The sequence below is a fragment of the Anopheles cruzii genome, chromosome 3 (genome assembly GCF_943734635.1).
Source record: "Anopheles cruzii chromosome 3, idAnoCruzAS_RS32_06, whole genome shotgun sequence".
NCBI lineage: Eukaryota > Metazoa > Arthropoda > Insecta > Diptera > Culicidae > Anopheles > Anopheles cruzii.
Window position 1 is genome coordinate 22,670,205 of NC_069145.1, and position 19,298 is coordinate 22,689,502.

Here is a 19,298-nt window from a genome sequence, read left to right on the forward strand (position 1 = left end):
GGGGGATGCGTTAAATGTGTAATTTTTTGTGCCGGCCTCCCCGCTGGCCGATTCCAATCCATTTTCTTATTTTAATTTTCAATCTTCCGGCGGCGCGCGGCGAGCGAGTGAGAGAGGGATTGAAAGAAACACGTAAAATAACCGTTCAAGGAGCTCCATTTTTCTTTCCATGGGGCCAACAGGGGGCGGGCCGTGGCCGTGGCCCCGGGATTATGTAAAGAAACTGGGTGTGAAAACGAAATGATCTTATTGAAAAGCAGGATTCGTTAATCCGTCTCGCGTTTCATATATGCGCCGCCGCCGCTGCCTCCGCCGCCACCGGCCGCAGCATTGACAGGCGCATCGAACCGCCTGTCAGTTATAATTTAGATCTTCCCCACGAGACCCGTTCCGGGTTCTTTGTTGCTGTTGGGCTGGGCTGGGTTCGCCACGGGGCCGGTTCTATTGCGCTCTTGGCCCCTACGATTTTTGCCGCGTTGGCACCAAAAGCCGGCACCCAGCCCAGGGTGACTGCGGTAACAAAGTTTCCATGTTGGACCGCTATCCGGGCGCGCGCTAATGGATTGCGGGATCGTTGCGGGAGTTTACATCATCTGGGTTAGCATAACCCTTGAACTTTGGCTCGAAGCGGACGGTTCGGTTCGTTACGCGTTTCTGGAAGTTGTCACTGAGGATGGTCGAACAGATTGCTAAACATGGTCGTTATGAAGGAAGTCTTGGGATAGAAGTCATTTTGAAGAAGTAAGCTAAATTTATATGAGCCAAGACACCGGAAGATCGGCCATTCGGAAGATCACATTCGGCCAGCATGAAACCCTCAAATTTGGCGCTTAAACTATATTTTCAAAATGTGGTTCGTGAAGTTGAGTGCTTTCAATTTAAGCTGGTGCTTAATGTGTTCCGGTTCCGGTTCTAATAGTAATAAGTAAATAACAACCGGGATCGAGAATTTATAAGGGCTCATATAGAAACAGAATGGTTGGATCAAATTGATAGTTTTCCCATACTTTTATCTCCTAACATCCATCAATAAACGCATCCTCAGAGACTCGCAGATTATGAAGATAGGTTGGTTCCAACACAATAACTTGCCAGGTTACAATTCACCTCGGGCTCGTCATTCGTGTGCTGTCTCATAAGCATTTAGTATCTTGGGTCGCACTTCATGTTTACGTTTGTCTTCTTGCAGCCACTTCAACAGTCAATGCTGTACTTCAACATGTCCATTAATCAGTCCAAAAATGCTACGTTTATCTTCTCTTTTTTGTGTACTTTGGTTTGTTTTTAAATTATGCTCACTCTAGGCTCTGTTTTCTGCATTTATTAACTCTCTCCGCATGTGAAATATTAACTGAAAGACGATAGTTAATATATGTTTCACATCGCACAAGTCCATCCTCTATTTGGATCGGTCATAGAGTAACATTTCCAACGAGCATTCCAGTACCGAGAAGTGAGTCCCGAGCAGTTGACATTTGACCCACGAATCCGCAAAGTTCGCTGCACCAAAAACCCAAAACATTCCGACCGTGGCGCCATTTTGCGCAATGAATAATTTTTCGGCTCCCCAAACTTTCCGAACGCCAGGCGCCGTCAAAGTGTCAGTCAAAAGTTTAGACAAGTCGTGCCGTGTGTGTATGTGTGTCCACTTCCGGAACTCGGTACAGCTGTAGCTGTAAATGTTAAATTTAAACTCACCCACCCGAGCCGAGGCCCATTAATTCGCGCATGATCGCGCCAGCAAATGAAAGGCAGGGGGGTCCTCGCCGTCACCGAGGAGCGCACCATTGTTTATTCGATACAATTGGCTGTGTGTGCCAAACCCCCGGCGGGGGGACAGAGGACGAGGCCCAAAACAGGACGAACGGGCGCAGGCAAGAATTCATTCTGCGATTGTCAATAAAACATCGCGAAACACGCGTACGTCACGCGGCTGGAGGGCTGTGGAAATGAAAACTCTCTGCGGTGTACGTTTCGCCAAATGTCACTTTTAATTCCACTGCCACGACACAGCACACAAACGCTTTACAAACGCTTACAGGACAGGCTACACAGGCCGGGCCGGGGGCCCCAAAAGAAAATGGCCGAAAGAAACACGCGGGAAGCCGGAGAGTGCCGGAGAGTGGCGGGCAAAACAACAGTTGGAAAACAATCAACAAATACGGCGGTGATTAACGTTATATTTGCGCCGCCGTCCGTCCATTCGCCCCCCCGGCAGGGTGAGTGGGCGCGGGTGCGGGACGGCTGTTATTTCACACTTCACATCACGGAAAACACGGAAAATTGAAAATCGAACCGATCGCCGCGAACCGCGCTAACGAACGGGGCGAAGAAAACATGGCGTCGGCAACATCGGCAGAAACCGGACCGATATACCGCGGGATCTCGGCCGCTCGGTGTGCTACAAATGGCGGCCGAAAGAGTTTGGGAAATAAGGAAAGCAAAATAAAACCCTTTGCACCACTTGCTCGGGGACCCACACCGTCGGGGCTTTTTGGGGGGCATTTTGTCTTTTTCCTCGCCGTTTGTTTGTTTGTTTGGCTGGCTCTGGCTCTGGCTGGCTGGCTGGTTAGTTAATTCTTGGGGGCCCTCCGGGCGGCCACGTCGCCCGTGTGCGCTCTCTGCACGGTAAATATTTTAAGTGCCCGTGTGTCCTGGCGTGTTCCCGCGGACTGCCGAATCACGCAGAACAATTATTTGTTTTACGCAAACGCGCGCGCCACAATTGCCACCGGTTCTTGCGGCTTGCGCGGCTCGCTATCTCTGTCGCCATCTTGCGCCCGAGAGATCCACAGATTTTTGGGCGATGGCCACGCATTTCGAAGCCAAACCCGAACACACGCGACGTGCTCGAAATCAAAGCAAGCCATCGGCGAGCTGTCAAACCGAGCTAGGCGTGTTTAGCGAGCCGGGTTCAGTGCTTCAGCAATCGCACTCCGTTTCAATTGATTAATTTGGCCGATGAAACGAAGAAGACAACGGCCACCGCGACACCCGGCCCGGACTTCGATGGGCAGAGTAAAATAAAATAAATTATTCGGCCTCACACATTATGTCAAACGCTAACGACGAAAAGAGGCTCGTCTATTTGTTTCGGTCGCCGTTGTTATAATTTACGATCCCCACGGATTGATTGTGGGAGGGTGATTTAAAATGGTAGTTACAGTGCCCCGGGGCCACGGCCAGTCTGGCGAGAAGAAAGTGAAACCCCGCCCCGGGCCAAGGCGAAGGTTATCAGCTCGTTAGGTCTATAACGGCTTTTCTGGGGGCACGCACAGCACGCACAGAGTGCAGGAGATAACAACGACGATTCGGGGACCCCGATTGCCGTCGGGTTGCCCCGAAAAACGCCTGTGTCATGGCCGGGCGTACGGACTTTAAGATGACGCATCGATCCGGGTGCGGCCGGGCGCGATCCACCTGGTTCGACCGGAAGCAGCAGGGCTTTAATGCAACCGAACGGTACGGTACGAAGCGGTCCCGGAACAGCTCTTTCATTAACTGCCCCAAACGGTTGGGGCGACCTTCGCGCCATTCTGCATTAAAGCAGAGACACACACACACACACGCGAGTGGTCTGTCTGCCTCGCCCCCACAAAGGCACCGGGAGATGGCACTTTTCCTGCCTGCGGAAGAGGACCTCGGTGGCGACCTTTAAAGTGCGTTTAAAATTTATGACAAGTAAAACCTTCATTGACCTCGTACGCTACGTACGCCCGCCCGCCCCGGGAAACCGGGTGCCGGCCAGTGGGTGGCACTGACTGGTCCTGCTTCGGTACCGCCACGGGGTAGGTCCGCGTGCGTTTTTCGGCAGACGGCCCAATTACCGGACGGACGGACACACTAGCGACCTGGGGAAAATCGATTTTCCAACCCTTTATCCTCCCGACGCGCGCGCGGGGGGCACGTGTGTTGGGGTCTGTCTCGATTTGCGGTGATGCACACCTACAGCTATAGTGCCCGACGGGGGTCACTATATCTGTATCGGTGGGAGCGATTGCCGTCGGGTTTCGGGGATTCGGAGACTTCACTTCGCTGTTCGTTGGGATTCTGTGAGTCGGCTGGGGATATCCTTCGCGAGAGGGGGCATTAGAAGAATGGCACGCCATAGGTCACGGCCTGCATGACCTCCGTCCGTCGGTTTCGTAATTGCCTCGCGGGTCTCGTCCACCTTGACGGCGCGCGGTGTCATCCTTTCTTATGCTGTCAAACCCTTCCGCAGCATCTTCCTACGACTCCCACACACGAGGGGGCCCGTGCACGCACGCACGGCCATCGCGCAACAGCCTCCACTACGGCGGGGGCCCCGGACCGGAGTGACCGGAGGCGTAGTTTAACAAATGCGCGACACACGAACACACGCCGCCGGCGGCGGCGGCGACGACGAGCGAGAGCATCAACAAATGGCAATGGACGATGGCGACACCGAATCCGGGCGGACCGGGTGAGGGCCCGGGTCGGGGACCGGGGATCCAGCGAGTGTCATGGTCCGGTTCGTGTAAAACCATCACGCATAAATTAGAATCAGCGAGTTGAAGTTTATTCACATAAATTAGTCGAGAGAAAATGGCCCGCAGATAGGCCGGACCGGTCATCGTTGGGTTGGGTTCGGCGAGATGGAGGGAGGCACGGCGGGGTTGTGGCTGGTCCGGGCGACTTACGGAGCGCAGAGGGTGGCAAACGCAACGCGGAACGCAAACGAATTGGACGTGAAATAATAAGGCTAAGGAGGGACCCCACGAGCGCGAGACCGCGATGGTGGTGGTGGGCGGCGGGGCGGTGCGGGAGATTAAGAAGGGAAGACGATGATGAAAAGAATTAACCATGCTCCTATCCTCGCGGGGCGGCTATCGAAACCCCTCGGCGCGTGGGACCCACTGGACCAATCGGCCATCCTCCGTCGGACCGTCGGACCGACGGACGGACAGCCGCGGACGGTGCGATTGTTAATAAACGGAACTCCCGAGGACGGACGGGCGGACGGGCAGGTGGAGAAGGTAGGTAAAAAAGGTGCGCTCACAATGAAAAGCGAACGAAAAAAAAACGAAACGGGCAACGAAAGAAGTTGCGTGGAACGCGCAACTCAAAACGCTCGCCATACTCCACACAAAACACGCCAAACAAAAACGAAAGAAACGGGAAAAAAAGTGAGAAACCGAAGAGCACCAAACCAGAAAAAGGAAAAAAATGGAGAAGAAGAAGAAGGCAAAAAAATGAAACGAAATGGACGAAAACAAAAACAAAACCTAACACACGGCGAGGAACGAAACAGATAACCCAACAGCCGAATAAAGTACGCATGCAGTAAGATCGCGAAAGAGAGAAAGAAACGGTTCAAGAAAGAGAGCGAGATAGCGAGGAAAAGAGTGCCAAACAACGCGGAAAAAAGAAACGTTTGATTGAAAACGCAAAAGAGAGCAACAAAAGCACTGGACGAGAAAAGAGAAGCGAACAAAGAGCGGCTCAAGAAGAAGAAAATCAAACGATAATGATGAAACAAAACGTACGCCACACTACTACGAACTGCGTGCCCCAAAACAGAGAGAGAGAGAGAGAGAGCGAGGATCGGACCCATAAACGCAACAAACAGTGCACAAAGCAGAGCTCCAAAGTGGAGCACACAAAATGAAGGTGGAACGCAGCGAGTGAACCATTTAGAACCGCGGCCACGGCCACGCACGGCACGGCATGCAGTAATTGAGCGCGCAGGCTGGGCGGGAGGGGGCTCGAAGTCAAGACCCAGGTCCCGGTCAGGTCCCGCGCAGGTCCCGGTGTGCAACTGCAGAAGGTGCGAAAACGGAAACGTATGTTCACGGGGGCCGCCTGGAGACTCTCTCTGCGCTGCGTTGTCCACGCAGCAGGCTACGCAACCGGTCCGATCGAATCGAATGAATGATTAATAAAGCGCACGGTCTCATTAAATGTTTGCGAATGGGAGTGCTGCTGCTCCGTTCCGTCCGACCCTTCGCTATATGTTTACGAGCCGCCAGAGTGCGGCCTGCTGCTCTGCTCGGGCACGCCGAAGAAAGGATAACCGCGAAACGGCGGGACTGGACACTCCTGGAGAAGACCTGGGCCTGGGCCTGGGCCGCGGGTCCTATTATGTATTATCCCCTCATTACCGACTGCATTACATAGCCCTGTGCGGGGGGCGGACTGCATAGTGGCCGATCCCGAGAAGGTGGGGCGTGCAATTGGCGCTCGAGAGATGGCGCTCAAGACGGCCACGACGGGGCGCAGCGTTTGACTTGACTTGTGGTGTGCGAATCTCCCGAGAAAAACCGCCGCTCGTGGTGTTGGTGGTGAAGACACTGCTCTTCGCGTCACGTGAAAGAGCTGGCAAGCGAGTGAGCGAGAGACCAAGAAGCACCGAGAAGGGCGCATGTGCAGGACACGTGCGGACGAAGAAGAACGTCGTCGTGGCCCCGGGTAGCGGCCTAGGGACGAGAGGCCAAACCCGCCAGCTCAGGCTGCTGCTATTGGGCCGCGCGAAGACCGACGGCCGTCGGGAACATGCGCATCACGCAACGTCACATCGGGGCGCACATACTATCGATGTAGATGTACTTCACCACCACCGAGCTCGAGTTTCGAGTCGTCGGTCGTCGTCGCGGTATCTTTCTGCGCAAACATGACACCCTCGCAGCACCACCGCTGCGCTAGGCATCTTGTACCCTGCGGCGACGACGACGACGACCCTCGCCTCGCCAGCGCGCGAAGGAACTCTCCGGAGCTACTGTTCGCGGGCGTGGCGGACCGGGGCAGGGCGGCCCAACCCGCCCTGTAGCGAGCGCGAGCGGGTGATTTATGTGCGTCTATCTGTTTGCCTCTCTAAAAGCTAGCTCGAAAATGAATCCTTCCCCGCGCCACGCCGCGTAATCCCGGGGACGCGCCCGTAATGGCTTTTTCCCGGCTCCAGGGGGCGACGCCAAGGTCGGCGCGCACATAATGGGAGAACAGCAAACTTCCATTCACGCGCGGCCGCCGCGGGCCCAGGGGAAGGTAAGGAGGAAGCCCGGTCTCGGGAAAGGGGTGGAATACAATTTTCAGCATTTCCCAAAACGGGCGCCAAGGCAAGCCAAGGGCTTCTGCGGCAACTTTCCGGAGTCTTCGAGTCCAAATCGAGCAACCGAAAAACGCTTCAAACGCTTGCGGGAATTCATCACCGAAATGGACTCCGCCGCCGACACTAACAGCCACGGGGCCGCCACCAGGGAGGCCCCGAGGTGCCCGGAATTGCGGAATAAAATTTTCATCACTCCCGCGGAACGTCAACGCAACTCCGGACGACGACGAAGAGACTTTTGACGTCTGGAGACGCTAGGGACTCTAGGCGCTAGGTCTTGCCGATGCCCAGGTGGGCCTCGGGGCTGCTTATCGTGCACGGAACGCAAACAGAGGCCCCAAAAAGCCTAGTAGACCTGGGCCTGGACAAACAGAAAACCTGGACCAACCCGCGAGGGGCGAGATGCAGATAAGTGCGGTGCAACAATTGTGCCCTTCTATCATACGGCCGGCCCCTCGCTCGGCCGCTTTTTAATGATGTTTGCCACAGGGGCAATATATCTGGTGTCCGGGTGTCTTGGTCCCGGGTTGTCCGCAAACAGATGCCCCCGAATTTCGGGTGCTCCTCGGTTTGATTGGGTGCAGTAAAGAGCGTGTGAGCGCCGGGGGCCACCTGGAGACCTCAGACCCCTAGAATTCCTATGGAGTAACGGCGGCCGAGGCTAGACCAGACAAACAGAAGGCGACGTTTGGAGCTGCTGACCAAGATGCTCGTGTGGTGATGGGTTTTATTGCCCCACCCGCGGGGTACACAGGTGACCACAGAGCTCCACGTCTCCAAGTGTGTGAAGTCTTTGATAATCCATCTCCATCCCGCCCTCACCCCACCCGGAAAGATACGCCGTGTGTCCCCAAAAAGGCCACGGTGCCACGGTGTTTACGGTGTGCTACGGGGTCGCTACTATTTGCAAACATCCGACGCCTGCCTGCGGGAAGTGGCATTAGAAATAGATTAACGTCGTGTGCGTGTGACGTTTCGCCCCAGAGCCCACGGGCTGACTGACACCGCACACGGACTCGGGCTCGGGCCGCGTGTGTTTTGGGGTATCTCAATAGAGTAGAGCTAATATTTATTTAACGATCACACCGGGCGCGATTCCGGAGCGTCCAGGTCCCCGGGTCTAGCGGTCCCCGTCGTAGCGTTTTATCTATATAATTACAGGATCGATTTTTAAGCTCCAAACGGTTATCTTTCGGGTTATTCCCGGGACTCCGTATCGCATCGGGGCCGTTTATCAGACTCGGGACCGGGTGGAACAAGACCGCCAGACCGGCCAGAGATTCAATTTCGACCACGAAAAGGGTGCACTTGAACCGTCCGTCCGGGTGGCATAATTACGTGTGACGTCAGCCCGCACGACGAAATCGTTCCCGGAACCGATCGACCACGCTCTTGACCACGGACTCTCTTTCGACAGACCCCGAACCCATTGTGCAGCATCATCACTGGCTGGCCTCAGCAACTCTTTGCTGGCTGACCGCGCGAAAGATTTCTTCGCCCTCCCCACCCCGGACAGTCCGGGGATGTGATGTGTCGTGTCATGTCGGTCGCTGGGTCGGAGCCCAACGCCCGAGCCCGGACGCGCCGTCCGGCCAACTCAAGTGTCGTTAATCAAACACTTATTGATGGGGTAATTTCGTTCGTTTCGTTTAGTTCCATTTTCCCTCGTTGATGCCATTTGTTGGCGGCGGCTTCGGCGGCGGCGACCGTTAACTGGCGCACGCTGCGTCGGACTTCTGGGCACGGTCTGGACACTGGAGACCCCGAAAACGGCCACAGTGCGAGATTAGATGTTACAGACACAACAGACACCAAATCGCGGGCGCTTGTTGCATTCTCGTTTGTTTGACAGGTCCGCGGGTCGTCCGGACGCAACTGTCACCTTGAGTCAGGGAGTTTCGGAGTTCAAAATCTGATCCAGAGTCTTGCTGCGTTCGGAATAGAGGATGGCCCTTCGTTCCCAAGCCCAAAAGCCAGAACGCCGAAGTGACAGAACGACACACTATAACCAACGCCTCGGGACAAGTGGTCGGTTTAAACGACCCGTCGCTTCCAGCGGCTCCAGCGGGAAGACCACCGTGAGCCGAGCCGGCGGTCTGGTAGAAACCGAGAGTAGCGCTACCCAACGGCGCAAGGGACCCCGGAAGGACCATAAAATAATCACCATAAAAATAACAACCATCTCTCGGCCTGGTGCGGCATCTCCGGCCCAGGAGCCGCCCGTATTACGGCCCTCTCGCTCTCTCGCCGAGAAGCCAGACAGCCCGGCGGACGACTTGAACCGACCGTCGCGACCTTAAGCCGCTTTACTCCACAAAACTCATCATCATCGGCGGACCAGACATTGACGTTTGGGGCCCGTTTGGGGACGACGTGCGACATGTGAAAAAATTAGCAAAAATAACTCGCCTTAACTCGGGCCCCAACCAGCCGGAGACGGTGGAGAAATAATAAAAACAAGGCACAACAGAAACTCCATTTAAAAAGGCGATCTGGCGATGCGCAAGGAGCGCGCAAGATCTGCAAATTAAAACGCCAACATTGAAGCAACCGCGCGGCACTGGCACTGGTGGTGGCCACAGGCTGCTTTATGATTTGTGGCATAATTTGACGAGTTCCCGGGATCTGCTGCCACGGCCGCTGGACGGATTACGGACCATACAGTGCGGGCGAGCGCTCTCTTTCTCTCACTCCGTCTCGGGGCGAAGAATTCGTTTATTTTTATTGTTTTTTTTTTGGTGCGCCCGTGTGTGAGCAAGTTTTGGGTCGTTGGCGGAGATGCTGCTCCCGGAGCTCATCGAAAATGATGCAGAAATTTATGAGATCTTGAGCACGAGTTGGGCCCACAGACCAATATGGTTTATGATTGTCGAACCACGGCTTCCTTGCGCTGAATCTGGGCTCCCCGGGCTTTTTTTCTCTCGCAGATCTGTGGCCCGCAGCGGAGGGACCAGAGCCAGACCGGGATGGTTTTTATCATCATCGCGCCGCGCTGCTGCGGAGGTCGTTTTCCGGCTCGTTAGCGCATAACGTTAGCGCAGCATTAGGGCCCGGGGGATGTATGCAGCGCGAATTAGACGTCGCGGCCTCGATTCCTCGAACCGCGCCCAGGGCAACCAAGTGGTTACATTCTTGACGGGGCCAACTGCCAACCCGCCATGCACCATAAAGCGCACGTTGCACGGCACATTACACGGCACCGGCGGATAGAGGAGCGAACCCCTGGGCGGTGGACCCGATACCCGAGATGGCCCAGTGATGAATCGATCGAGAATTCACTTTCGCAACTCCCGCCGCGGGCTGACGCAAGGACAGAAAACACATTAAGTCCTTTCCCTAATTAAACCATCTTCCTAATGACATTCTCGCTGGTGGCCAAAAGGGGATTGATGTCCCGTGTGTGTGTGTGTGTGCTGGTGGCAAGATGCTTTCGATGTCGCTTCCTGCCGTGCGTGCGTCGGTGTGTGGGCCAAGGGACGACCAAGATGACGACGACGACGCAGGAGGATAATCATGAATAATGTATATCTCGCCGCCGCATCCCCGACGTCGACGTCGGGAAGTTCCGTGCTCACAATTTGCTGCGGCTCGGACTTCGGCTACCGGGGGTTGATCCAATTTATTGAACTGCTCAATCTTGCCCTTGCTGCGGCCCCGGGGATCGATTCTGCAGGGAGAGAGAGGGAGGGGGGGGGGGTGCAAGTAACGGCGCCAGTGGCTTACCCGGCAAATAAGATGCAACCTTAATGGTTGATAAGTTGCTCCGTCTCGACAAATCCGCGTCTTATCAGGTGGAATAATAATGCAACGTTTCCTGGACTTCTGGGCCGATTGAAACCCGCCCCCCCCCTAGGGCCGAGCGACGCGCGGTGAGGCCATAAATAATTCCCGCCGGTGCCGGTGGCGAGCTTTTCGGTTCCGTCTCCGGCATGGCAGAAAAACGATGGCCGACTAATTTGGAATTCATCGCGCAAAATTGGGATTTATGGTGGAAAAGTTGCACAATCCGGGATAATAAAATTACCGCCCGCCCGGTGGGGCACACAGACAGGCCGGCGTCACAACGGCTCGGCCCCGGGGTGAAAGTGAATCTTCTCGCTGCGCTGCGACGGAGAGGATCCCCCCCAGGTTGGTCGGTTGGCCGGGTTCATTTATCATATTGTCATGTAGTTTTATTAACGAAGTTGTAACTCGAACGGTAAGTGATTCGATAAAGTATTGGCAGGCATCGGAGGGAAGGGGTGGGCGAACGATGGAGCGGATCACCCTAATCTCTTTTGAAAAGTCACAGGGGAGCATCTGAGCCGGGGATGTCAAATCCCCAGGTTCTTATTGTTTTCCGGTGTCGACATTGGCTGCATCTTGGTGGACGCAGAAGCAACGCCGCTTGAAAGTGCGCCTAAAGTTATGCAATAATGCTGCTGTCTTATTATATGCTCTCCTGTTACTTTTGCATTTCGGTCGCAACATCACACAGAACCGCCCCAAAACAGGAGCAACGGCACCTGATGTCGTCGCATGTTCCCGCTGGGTGGTTCGTCCACACTTTCGCATGCAAAACGGCCGTACGGGATACGCACTATACGATGGATCACAAATTGATGAACCGTGACTTATGAATGAGCCGAGGGACTTACGACTTACGGAACGGAACCGCAGCGACCCTCAGCGGTGAAAAAAGCGGTGAAATCGAGCACATCATCCCGGACACGCCACGGGCCCAACAAAGCCATTGTGCTGCGCGGCGATAACAATAAAGTACTAATACCAATCATATAATAGGGCTGGCGGATAATAACAATCATAATCGCACTCCGCACACAGAGTGGCAACAAGGCGAGTGCGTCGCGCGCCGCGCGTGAGCTGTCATAAAAAAATCATAGAACCTCAATCTCCGGCGGGAATCTCTCGGTGCCGGCGTCCCGTGATGTCACCCGACGGAAAAGCGGGACACCCGCCTAGGGAGTCCGGTCGCGGGACGGCACGGTACGGGTGGTAAGTGAAAATTAGAACCAACGAAAGGAGAGCCTGGGGCCCAGCGGCGGATCGTAAAACGCTTTCGCGCGATGGCACATGCTCTCGCACATTTTAAAAAGCTCACCCGCCCCACTCCCTGGATGTTTTTTTTTTCGGCCACTGAATAAAAAGGGGCCACTTGGGGCCTGGGGGAAGAGATCTGCGTCAAAAGTCGGGCCGGCGATGGAAAAGAGGACAACCAGGACCAGAGGCTGTGACGTCAAAAAGGCAGCAGCAGCAGCCGGAAAAAAACGCCGCACGGAAAACTGAGGAAAACCCAGAGGCGGGGTGGCCGCATCCCGCTTTGGAAGTGGAAGTGGAAAACACACACACACGCGAGCGGCCTTTCGAAAAGGGAAAGAAAAAGCGGAAACGGAAACCAGAACCAGAAGAAGGCAGGGCCCAGCCTTTTTGACTCATGGCCATCGCCCCCGGATTAGTGGCTTCTGGTGTTTGTTTGTTTTTTTTCCCGCTCGTTTCGTCCTTTTTGGAAAAGGGGAGAGCCACAGCCTGCGTGTGTGTGTGTGTGTGTCGGTCCCTTTCTGTCGGCCCGCAGGCACCGAACGGCCGGCCGACGGCGGATCCAGATCCGGATGATCCGCCTTCGCCGTCGTCGTTACTCTAATTATTGGTCGCCGCGCTTTATCCCACGTCAGCCCATTTTCTTCGACCCGTGTTCCGTTGGGTCGGGTCGAGTCCGCCGACGACCCAGGACATGCCACCCCATCCCCGCACCGTCCCTTTGGCCAAACAAAGGTGGCCCAGGCGAACGCACGCACCACGGAACCCGGGATCGTGATAATATTGGATTTGCATTTTAAATATTTGATATCGGTTTCGGTGTGGCCGCTCGGTCGTGATGGTGTGTGTGTGTGTGTGTTCGTCGGTCCGTCGGTCCCTTTTCGGGGCCCGGAAAACTCGGGGTGGCCCCGGGGTTTTTTGCCAAAAAAGCCACGTCAAACGCACTTTCTTTTGACTTCTGTGTCGCAGGGACCAGGAAGTGGGCGCGGAGAAAATCAAACGGACAGCGGCCATTAAAGGCGGGTGACCCGGCCCCCGACCACCGGCCACTCCGGCCTCACCGGCAGCCGGAAATGGCGTGAGAATTGTTCGTTGTTCGGTGGGCGCGCGCGGCTGAGTGTGAAAATGGGAAAGCAATGTTTAAATTTGGGCATTAATTATGTTTAGGTAAATTTGTAATTTGACTCGACCCTGCCCCGCTTCGGCCTCGTCCCTCGCCGATGTGATTGTCAAATGAACAGCAATTATTCATGAACCGGAGCGCGTTACACGCGAGTGGCAAATGGACGCCTCGGAACGCTTGTTTGAATATTTTACTCTAATCAGCGACGACGTGATTCCCGGAAAAGCAGGCGGTTGCGGCGGAATCAGGTTGCTAATGAGGAAAGAAGCTGTGCCGATCGCCGGTGGCAGCGACCAACGAAACGTCAAAATCCTTCACATTCGCTGGCTGCGTTGGCTGATAAATGTTGGGGCGCCCCCAACACACAGAGAGAGAGAGAGGAGAGAGAGTATCAAATTTTCAGCATAATTACCTCTTATCGATGGCGACCAGAACAATGTGCACAGCAAACAACAACAACAACCAAGGCCCAACACACACACAGCCGCAGCCGCAGCCACTGCCACACAATGCAAACACGGCGGCGTCGGGCGTCGGGATAATGTTACAGCATCCCCCTCGCTAAAGTGCTGACTCCCTCGGTTCTCCGGACCGGGAGACGGCCTGGCCGGTGACCGGCGGGGGGTTTGCCTAACTTTGCATTCAGCGCAAAAGTCACCCCAAAAACGTGCCGCTTGCGCTGTGTTTGCGCAGGCAGCCCGCAGCCGGCCCCCGGGGGCAGGACAGGAAAGGACAGGAGCTGAGTTTGTTTGTGTGTTTGGTTAAAAGATAAAGCAGATTTGGTGCATTTTCCACCCCGCCAGTCCACCCCCCCTTTGACCGGGGGTGTCCTTGTTTGGTTTTTTCTTCTCGCCTGTGCGGATCCTGTGCGGAGAGTGTTTTATCGCGTAAACGGCACGGCGTTAACCGGTGGCCCAGCCCCGGGGATGGCCCTAATCTACATCTAACGGCTGTAACGGTGGCGATGGTGGTGGCAAATGGGTCCCGTCTCGTCTGTCCCCCCGGAGGGGGTGGGAGCAAGTGTAAAATAATTTTATAATTGAATGTACACTCGCTCTCTCTCTCTCTCTCTCTCTCTCTGTTGGGTTTCTGGCCCCAGTCGGGTCCGGGTTGGCTAATCCTGCTTTTCGTTTGGGGGGAAAAAATACGGTACGAACTTCGAATAATTACCGGGACACTGGCCCGAGAGTGTCCTTTTTGGTCGTCGTCCAGCCGCCGCCGGATTGATCAATGGCCCGAAACGCAATCAATCTTCATCCCTCTCGCCCCCCACAGCATCCCTGGGCTTACACTTGAATTAGACGCGCATCGCTGGCCTCGGGCTTCGGAGGTCCCGGAGGCCGCCGGGATGAGGGAATTGAAGATCATCCTCCGGACGCTGACCGTGCCCGACACGTGGCCGATTGCTTTTGCGTACCGATAATTGCGTGTCCTTGCGGAGTGCCCGCTGCTGCTGCTTGCGTGTGTGTGTTCAGCACCCCTACGCCGGCTGACCCTTTTGGGCCGTTTACCGGACCGAAATAGAGGGGTTCAAACGGCGCGCACTCCCGGATGCCGGCAAGTAAAACTCTCCGGGGAACGGAACAGAAGGACTGGCGCGGGGACTAAAACGATGGTGTTAAAAAATTAAAGGAATTCATTCGAAACAATTTCTGGTCCATCGGGGACCGGGTGTCCGGGCCTTGACCAACCGTTGGACCGTTGGTCCGGGCGGATGCTTCTGATTGCTTATCGATTGCTGGCCGATGGCGCACACACACACACACCAACACGCCACCATAAAGTGCCTTTTTATATGGTTCTGGTCACTCGTCGGTCCCGGCAAATGTTTACGAGCAGCCCGGCAATCCTGGCCACCGGGAACTGGAGATGGAACTCCGCTTTAATGGTGGCATCGCCACAAATTATCCCTCCCCGCCAAACCACTCACACAGAGAGAGAGAGAGAGAGAGCACCAAGGCTAAACTATTCGCAGGCCACACGGTCTCGGTGTCTCAATTCGGGACAAAGGACGATTTGTGAAGAAAATTGAAATCCCCGTGAAAGGGGTGCCGGCCCGAGCCCGAGACTCAAGAAGGACTTCAAATGGCACCGGGGCCGAGGCCGGGGCGGCAATTGTGCCGAATACGTGATGAAGCGCCGGTGTGCAGCGCGGCACAACGAAGTAAACCCTCGGGCGGATTTTTATGCTGGCTCGGGCCGCCGGAAGGATGCAAACTAAATTATTCACACACTGGCCCGGGCGGCGGGGCTCACTCGGGGGACCAATCGAAGAGTTGTCCAGGCGGTGGAGTGGCCACTTCTTCGCGTTGTGAAGTGACTTTAATTGAGTATCAATTACGCGGCCGCGGGCGCGCAGCATAAATCGGATGGCGGAAGTTTCCGAAAACTCCTGGCGGGGGGTGGGGGACAGCATAAAACACGCATAATGGGCCACTCGTAAACCGGAAAGCGGAACCTCGATGATATCGACGCACACACACACGCACACAGGGGGCCCAGGTTTGGTCGATATGAACGATTGTAATCCAATTTGTAGCCACCGAGTGCCGATTCACAATTTATGCGCCGCCCCCAGCCCCGGCCGCACCCGTGCCCGCGCCTTTTTATGGGATGTTTTGCATTTTTGACTGCAACCGATTGATCGGCGCGCGGGCGGGCAGGCATCGAGATTTTGGATCGGGAAGTGGCTTAACTTCGTTTGGCCGTCGCCGCCGGGCGTTGGGTGTGAAAATTGAATTTATCCCACCCAACCCAGATGGAGTTCCGAGGGCCGGGGGCCACTTTGGGTGGGTTGCGCGGGGCTTGGAAAACTTTTTCAATTTGCCTCGCGTAGGCCTCGCGGCAGACTCGGAGTTTTGCGTTCCTGTGGTCCGTGGAGGGGTCCATATTTACTTCGCTCCCGCAAGACGACTTCACTACCCGTGGTGAGGTGTGCGGAGGAGAGTAGTGGATGAAGGAATCTTCTCCCCCAGAGGGACGGACAACGACCAACACCTCCTGGACCGACGGACGGGCCCCAGTTCCGCCGATTTTCGGGTGTTTTTTTGGTGCGACGACGACGACGAACGAATTTCAAGACCACTCTGCTTGGCGGGGCTGGCGGCGTTCTGGGGACCGATGCGGTGAGGGGAGATGCAGAGTCTTGCTGGACCCTGGACTGGCGCGAAAGGATGTGATTAAAATTCCAGCTGAGCGCGCAGCAAACCGTTTTTTCCCACAACGTCGCGGAAGCGGCGCACCGAGCGAACCACCGAAAGTTTGCAAATGAAGCTGTAAAATATGCTGCCTCCCCACCCGCCACCTCAACCACGGACCGGGGCCAACACAAAGGTCCGGGAACCGGGGGACCGGGGGACCGGTGTTCGGCAGCACCAGCCGAACCAGTGTCACTTTAAGTCGGTTGCATTCTGTATTTTCAATGCATAAATTTGCAATTCTATTTCTGCAACTCCCCCCGCACCCAATGGCCACCGACCCGCCGTGGTCCGGACGCATCCCTCTGAGCCGGGCCAGGCCGGGGTCCGGGGACGTCCACCTGAACGTCCCTCGAAGGTGTGCGCACAGCGATCCATCTTCATCTGGTCCGCTTCATCTTCGACCGTAAGGTTTCCTTCACCACAGACCCACACAGAGGGGTGGCCCGGGGGAAAGGGAGAGGGTGCGTGCCCGGAGGACTCCGGAGGACTTGCCGGCCGGCCGGCCGGCTGCACTCCTGCCGTCCGATGACGAAGACCGCCGGCCAGCAGCAGTTTATTTGTCTCCAAATATGCATTTCTCCGTTCCCGGGGCCGGATGCCCGGCAGGACCCGACCGTGTGTGTATGTGGGGCCGTGTGGCCGTGTGGCTACATGTTGCTGCTGCCAGTGCGCTGTGGCCCATCCATGCTTTAGCGCGCCCAGGTGGCCTTGGGGCAAACACTCCGAACGGCTTCGAATGCAGTTTATTGCATTCTCCGTGCCACTCTCTCGGGGGTCCACCATTGAGACGGAGCCGAGGGTTGCATTCCGGAGTGTCCGAATTTGGGGACGGGGGGGGAACCCCCATTCGTTATGCATTAGCCCATTAGTCTCGGGCCGGTTCGCCGTGCCAGCCCTGAAGGCGCCTCTGGTCAGAGGTCTGCTCAGCGTCACCGTCGTCGTCTTCGGTCGCCGCAGACTGCCTGACTCTGCGCTGGGCCGGAAATGGGAAATGGGTTCGAAATTAATGTTCCAACCGTCTGTGTGTGTGTGTGTGTGTGTGTGTGTACCAGGCTGCGTCGTGTCCTGCAGGCGGTGAGGTGCTAAACACTGCTCATGCTTTATCTTCTGTCGGACGGACGGTCGCTCGCCGAGATGGCGACCGTCCGAACATGTCCCCGTGTGGGACAGAATTGACAGGGCTTTTAGGTACGACCGAACTGGCCTCACCTCACCTCCTCCCGACCTCGGGCATAATCGGGGAGCGTAGAAATTGTCACTGATATAATAACACTCACGCAGCGGGCCGCCGCCGCCGCTGTCCTGGACTCCTGGAACTCCTGGAACTCCGGAACCTGGAACACGGCGTCGGGCGACCTGCGGTCGACATTATTGGCCAACGACATCGAACCGGGGTGGTCTGTGATTGCACAAAACATCGATCGTAATTCGTAAACGAAGCCGGTGTGTACGGTGGGCAATCGGTTTTAATCAGGGCCCCCTGTCACTGGGGACAAGCCGAAAAACTGTCAACTGTTAAAACCGATTAGGCCGAAAGTTAATTAACATTCCGGCCCGAAGCTCCTCTCCGGGTCCGACTAATGGAGCAGCAACTGTCGGGCGAGATTTGCGGACGAGGATTTGGACTCCTGGAGTGGACAGTTGTAAAGCCGGGACGAGAACAAATTATAATTTACGGCACCACCGACACCGGTGGCCGGTAACCAGCGATCCGGTGACCGTCATAACGGCGGCGATGCCAAACTCAAACTGTTGCTTGCTCAAACCGTTGACTAGGTAAGATAATGAAGTACCCGTAGCGCCAACATCTCCAAGATCCTTCGTAATCTTATTGGTACCCTGGATCTTCCGGAGAGCATTCGGAATGGATGCCATCGCTTGGAGTGGAGCGCCTTGAAAAAAACATAGGAGAACTGCTAGCTGCTCGCGTGTTGCATACTTTCGGGCGCTCGATTGGGAAACTCGCGTTGTTCGGACCAATCCGTTGCGTTTCTTCCGGGCTTTAGCTGAAACGCGTTCCCGGGACTTCAGACGTCGGGTGTGACCTTTGGTCAGCTACCCAGCCGCCGCCAACAACCAACATCTCTATCGATTGGATTCCATTGGCAGGACATCGAGTGTCGGTCCGGGCGCCACGGTGCAACGGCTGACGCCGAACGGTGGTAGTGGCCTGCATTCGGCCTCAGACCTGCATCACCCCACCCTGGTGTAAATAGGCGTCCGCCATGTTGGCGGCGGCAGCGGGCTCCAAAACCTGATGTCTTGTGGGGAGCCTGCCCCGCCAAGAGTGTGTAATTTAAATCCGACAAACTCGACCTCACGGTCCCAGGGAACTAGAGGGCCGGTTGGAAGGCTTGGGTACAACGATGAGGAGGAGCCTCATTTTGCCCCATTATTCGCCCGCGTATAAGACGTATTGACGAGAAATGCGCTGCGCGGCCGCCGGTGGATGGATCATCGATTCAAGGCCCCCCCCCTCTCTCCGATCAAATGCTCAATTTGCATCCGTTGCATTCCGACGCCGGCGCATCGGAGGCGACGACGGGGGAAACGGGGCGATGCATCCGCGGGGACGTGTACGCCCCGCGGTTTCGCATCGGAATTTGCATATCTCGGAGCCTTTGCCTTCCATCTCCTCGACAACAACACGGCACGGTGTGTGTGTGAGAGAGAGAGAGAGAGCACCATCATCATCAACATCATCGTCATCATCGTCGTCGTCGTGGTCGGCGTTTCCCAATCCCGTTGCAGGCGTCCATCCGATCGAAGGCGTCACCGGCGTGTTCGTGTGCCGACCTCGGTGGAGCGCAAGGAAATTGGCTCCCCGCACACCACACTCCTCCCCCCCGCCACCCCAGTCAGCGACCACTTG

The 19,298-nt window shown here is 55.9% G+C and overlaps 1 protein-coding gene across 1 annotated transcript in view; it reads right to left on the reverse strand.

Annotated features, from left to right (window-relative positions):
- Positions 1-19,298, reverse strand: part of LOC128273456 (homeobox protein homothorax) — a 142,703-nt gene that overhangs the window by 52,852 nt on the left and 70,553 nt on the right. Inside the window, exon 7 of the mRNA XM_053011422.1 lies at positions 18,669-18,699. Coding sequence (XP_052867382.1) covers positions 18,669-18,699 — 31 coding nt within the window. The remainder of the gene's footprint in view (positions 1-18,668; positions 18,700-19,298) is intronic.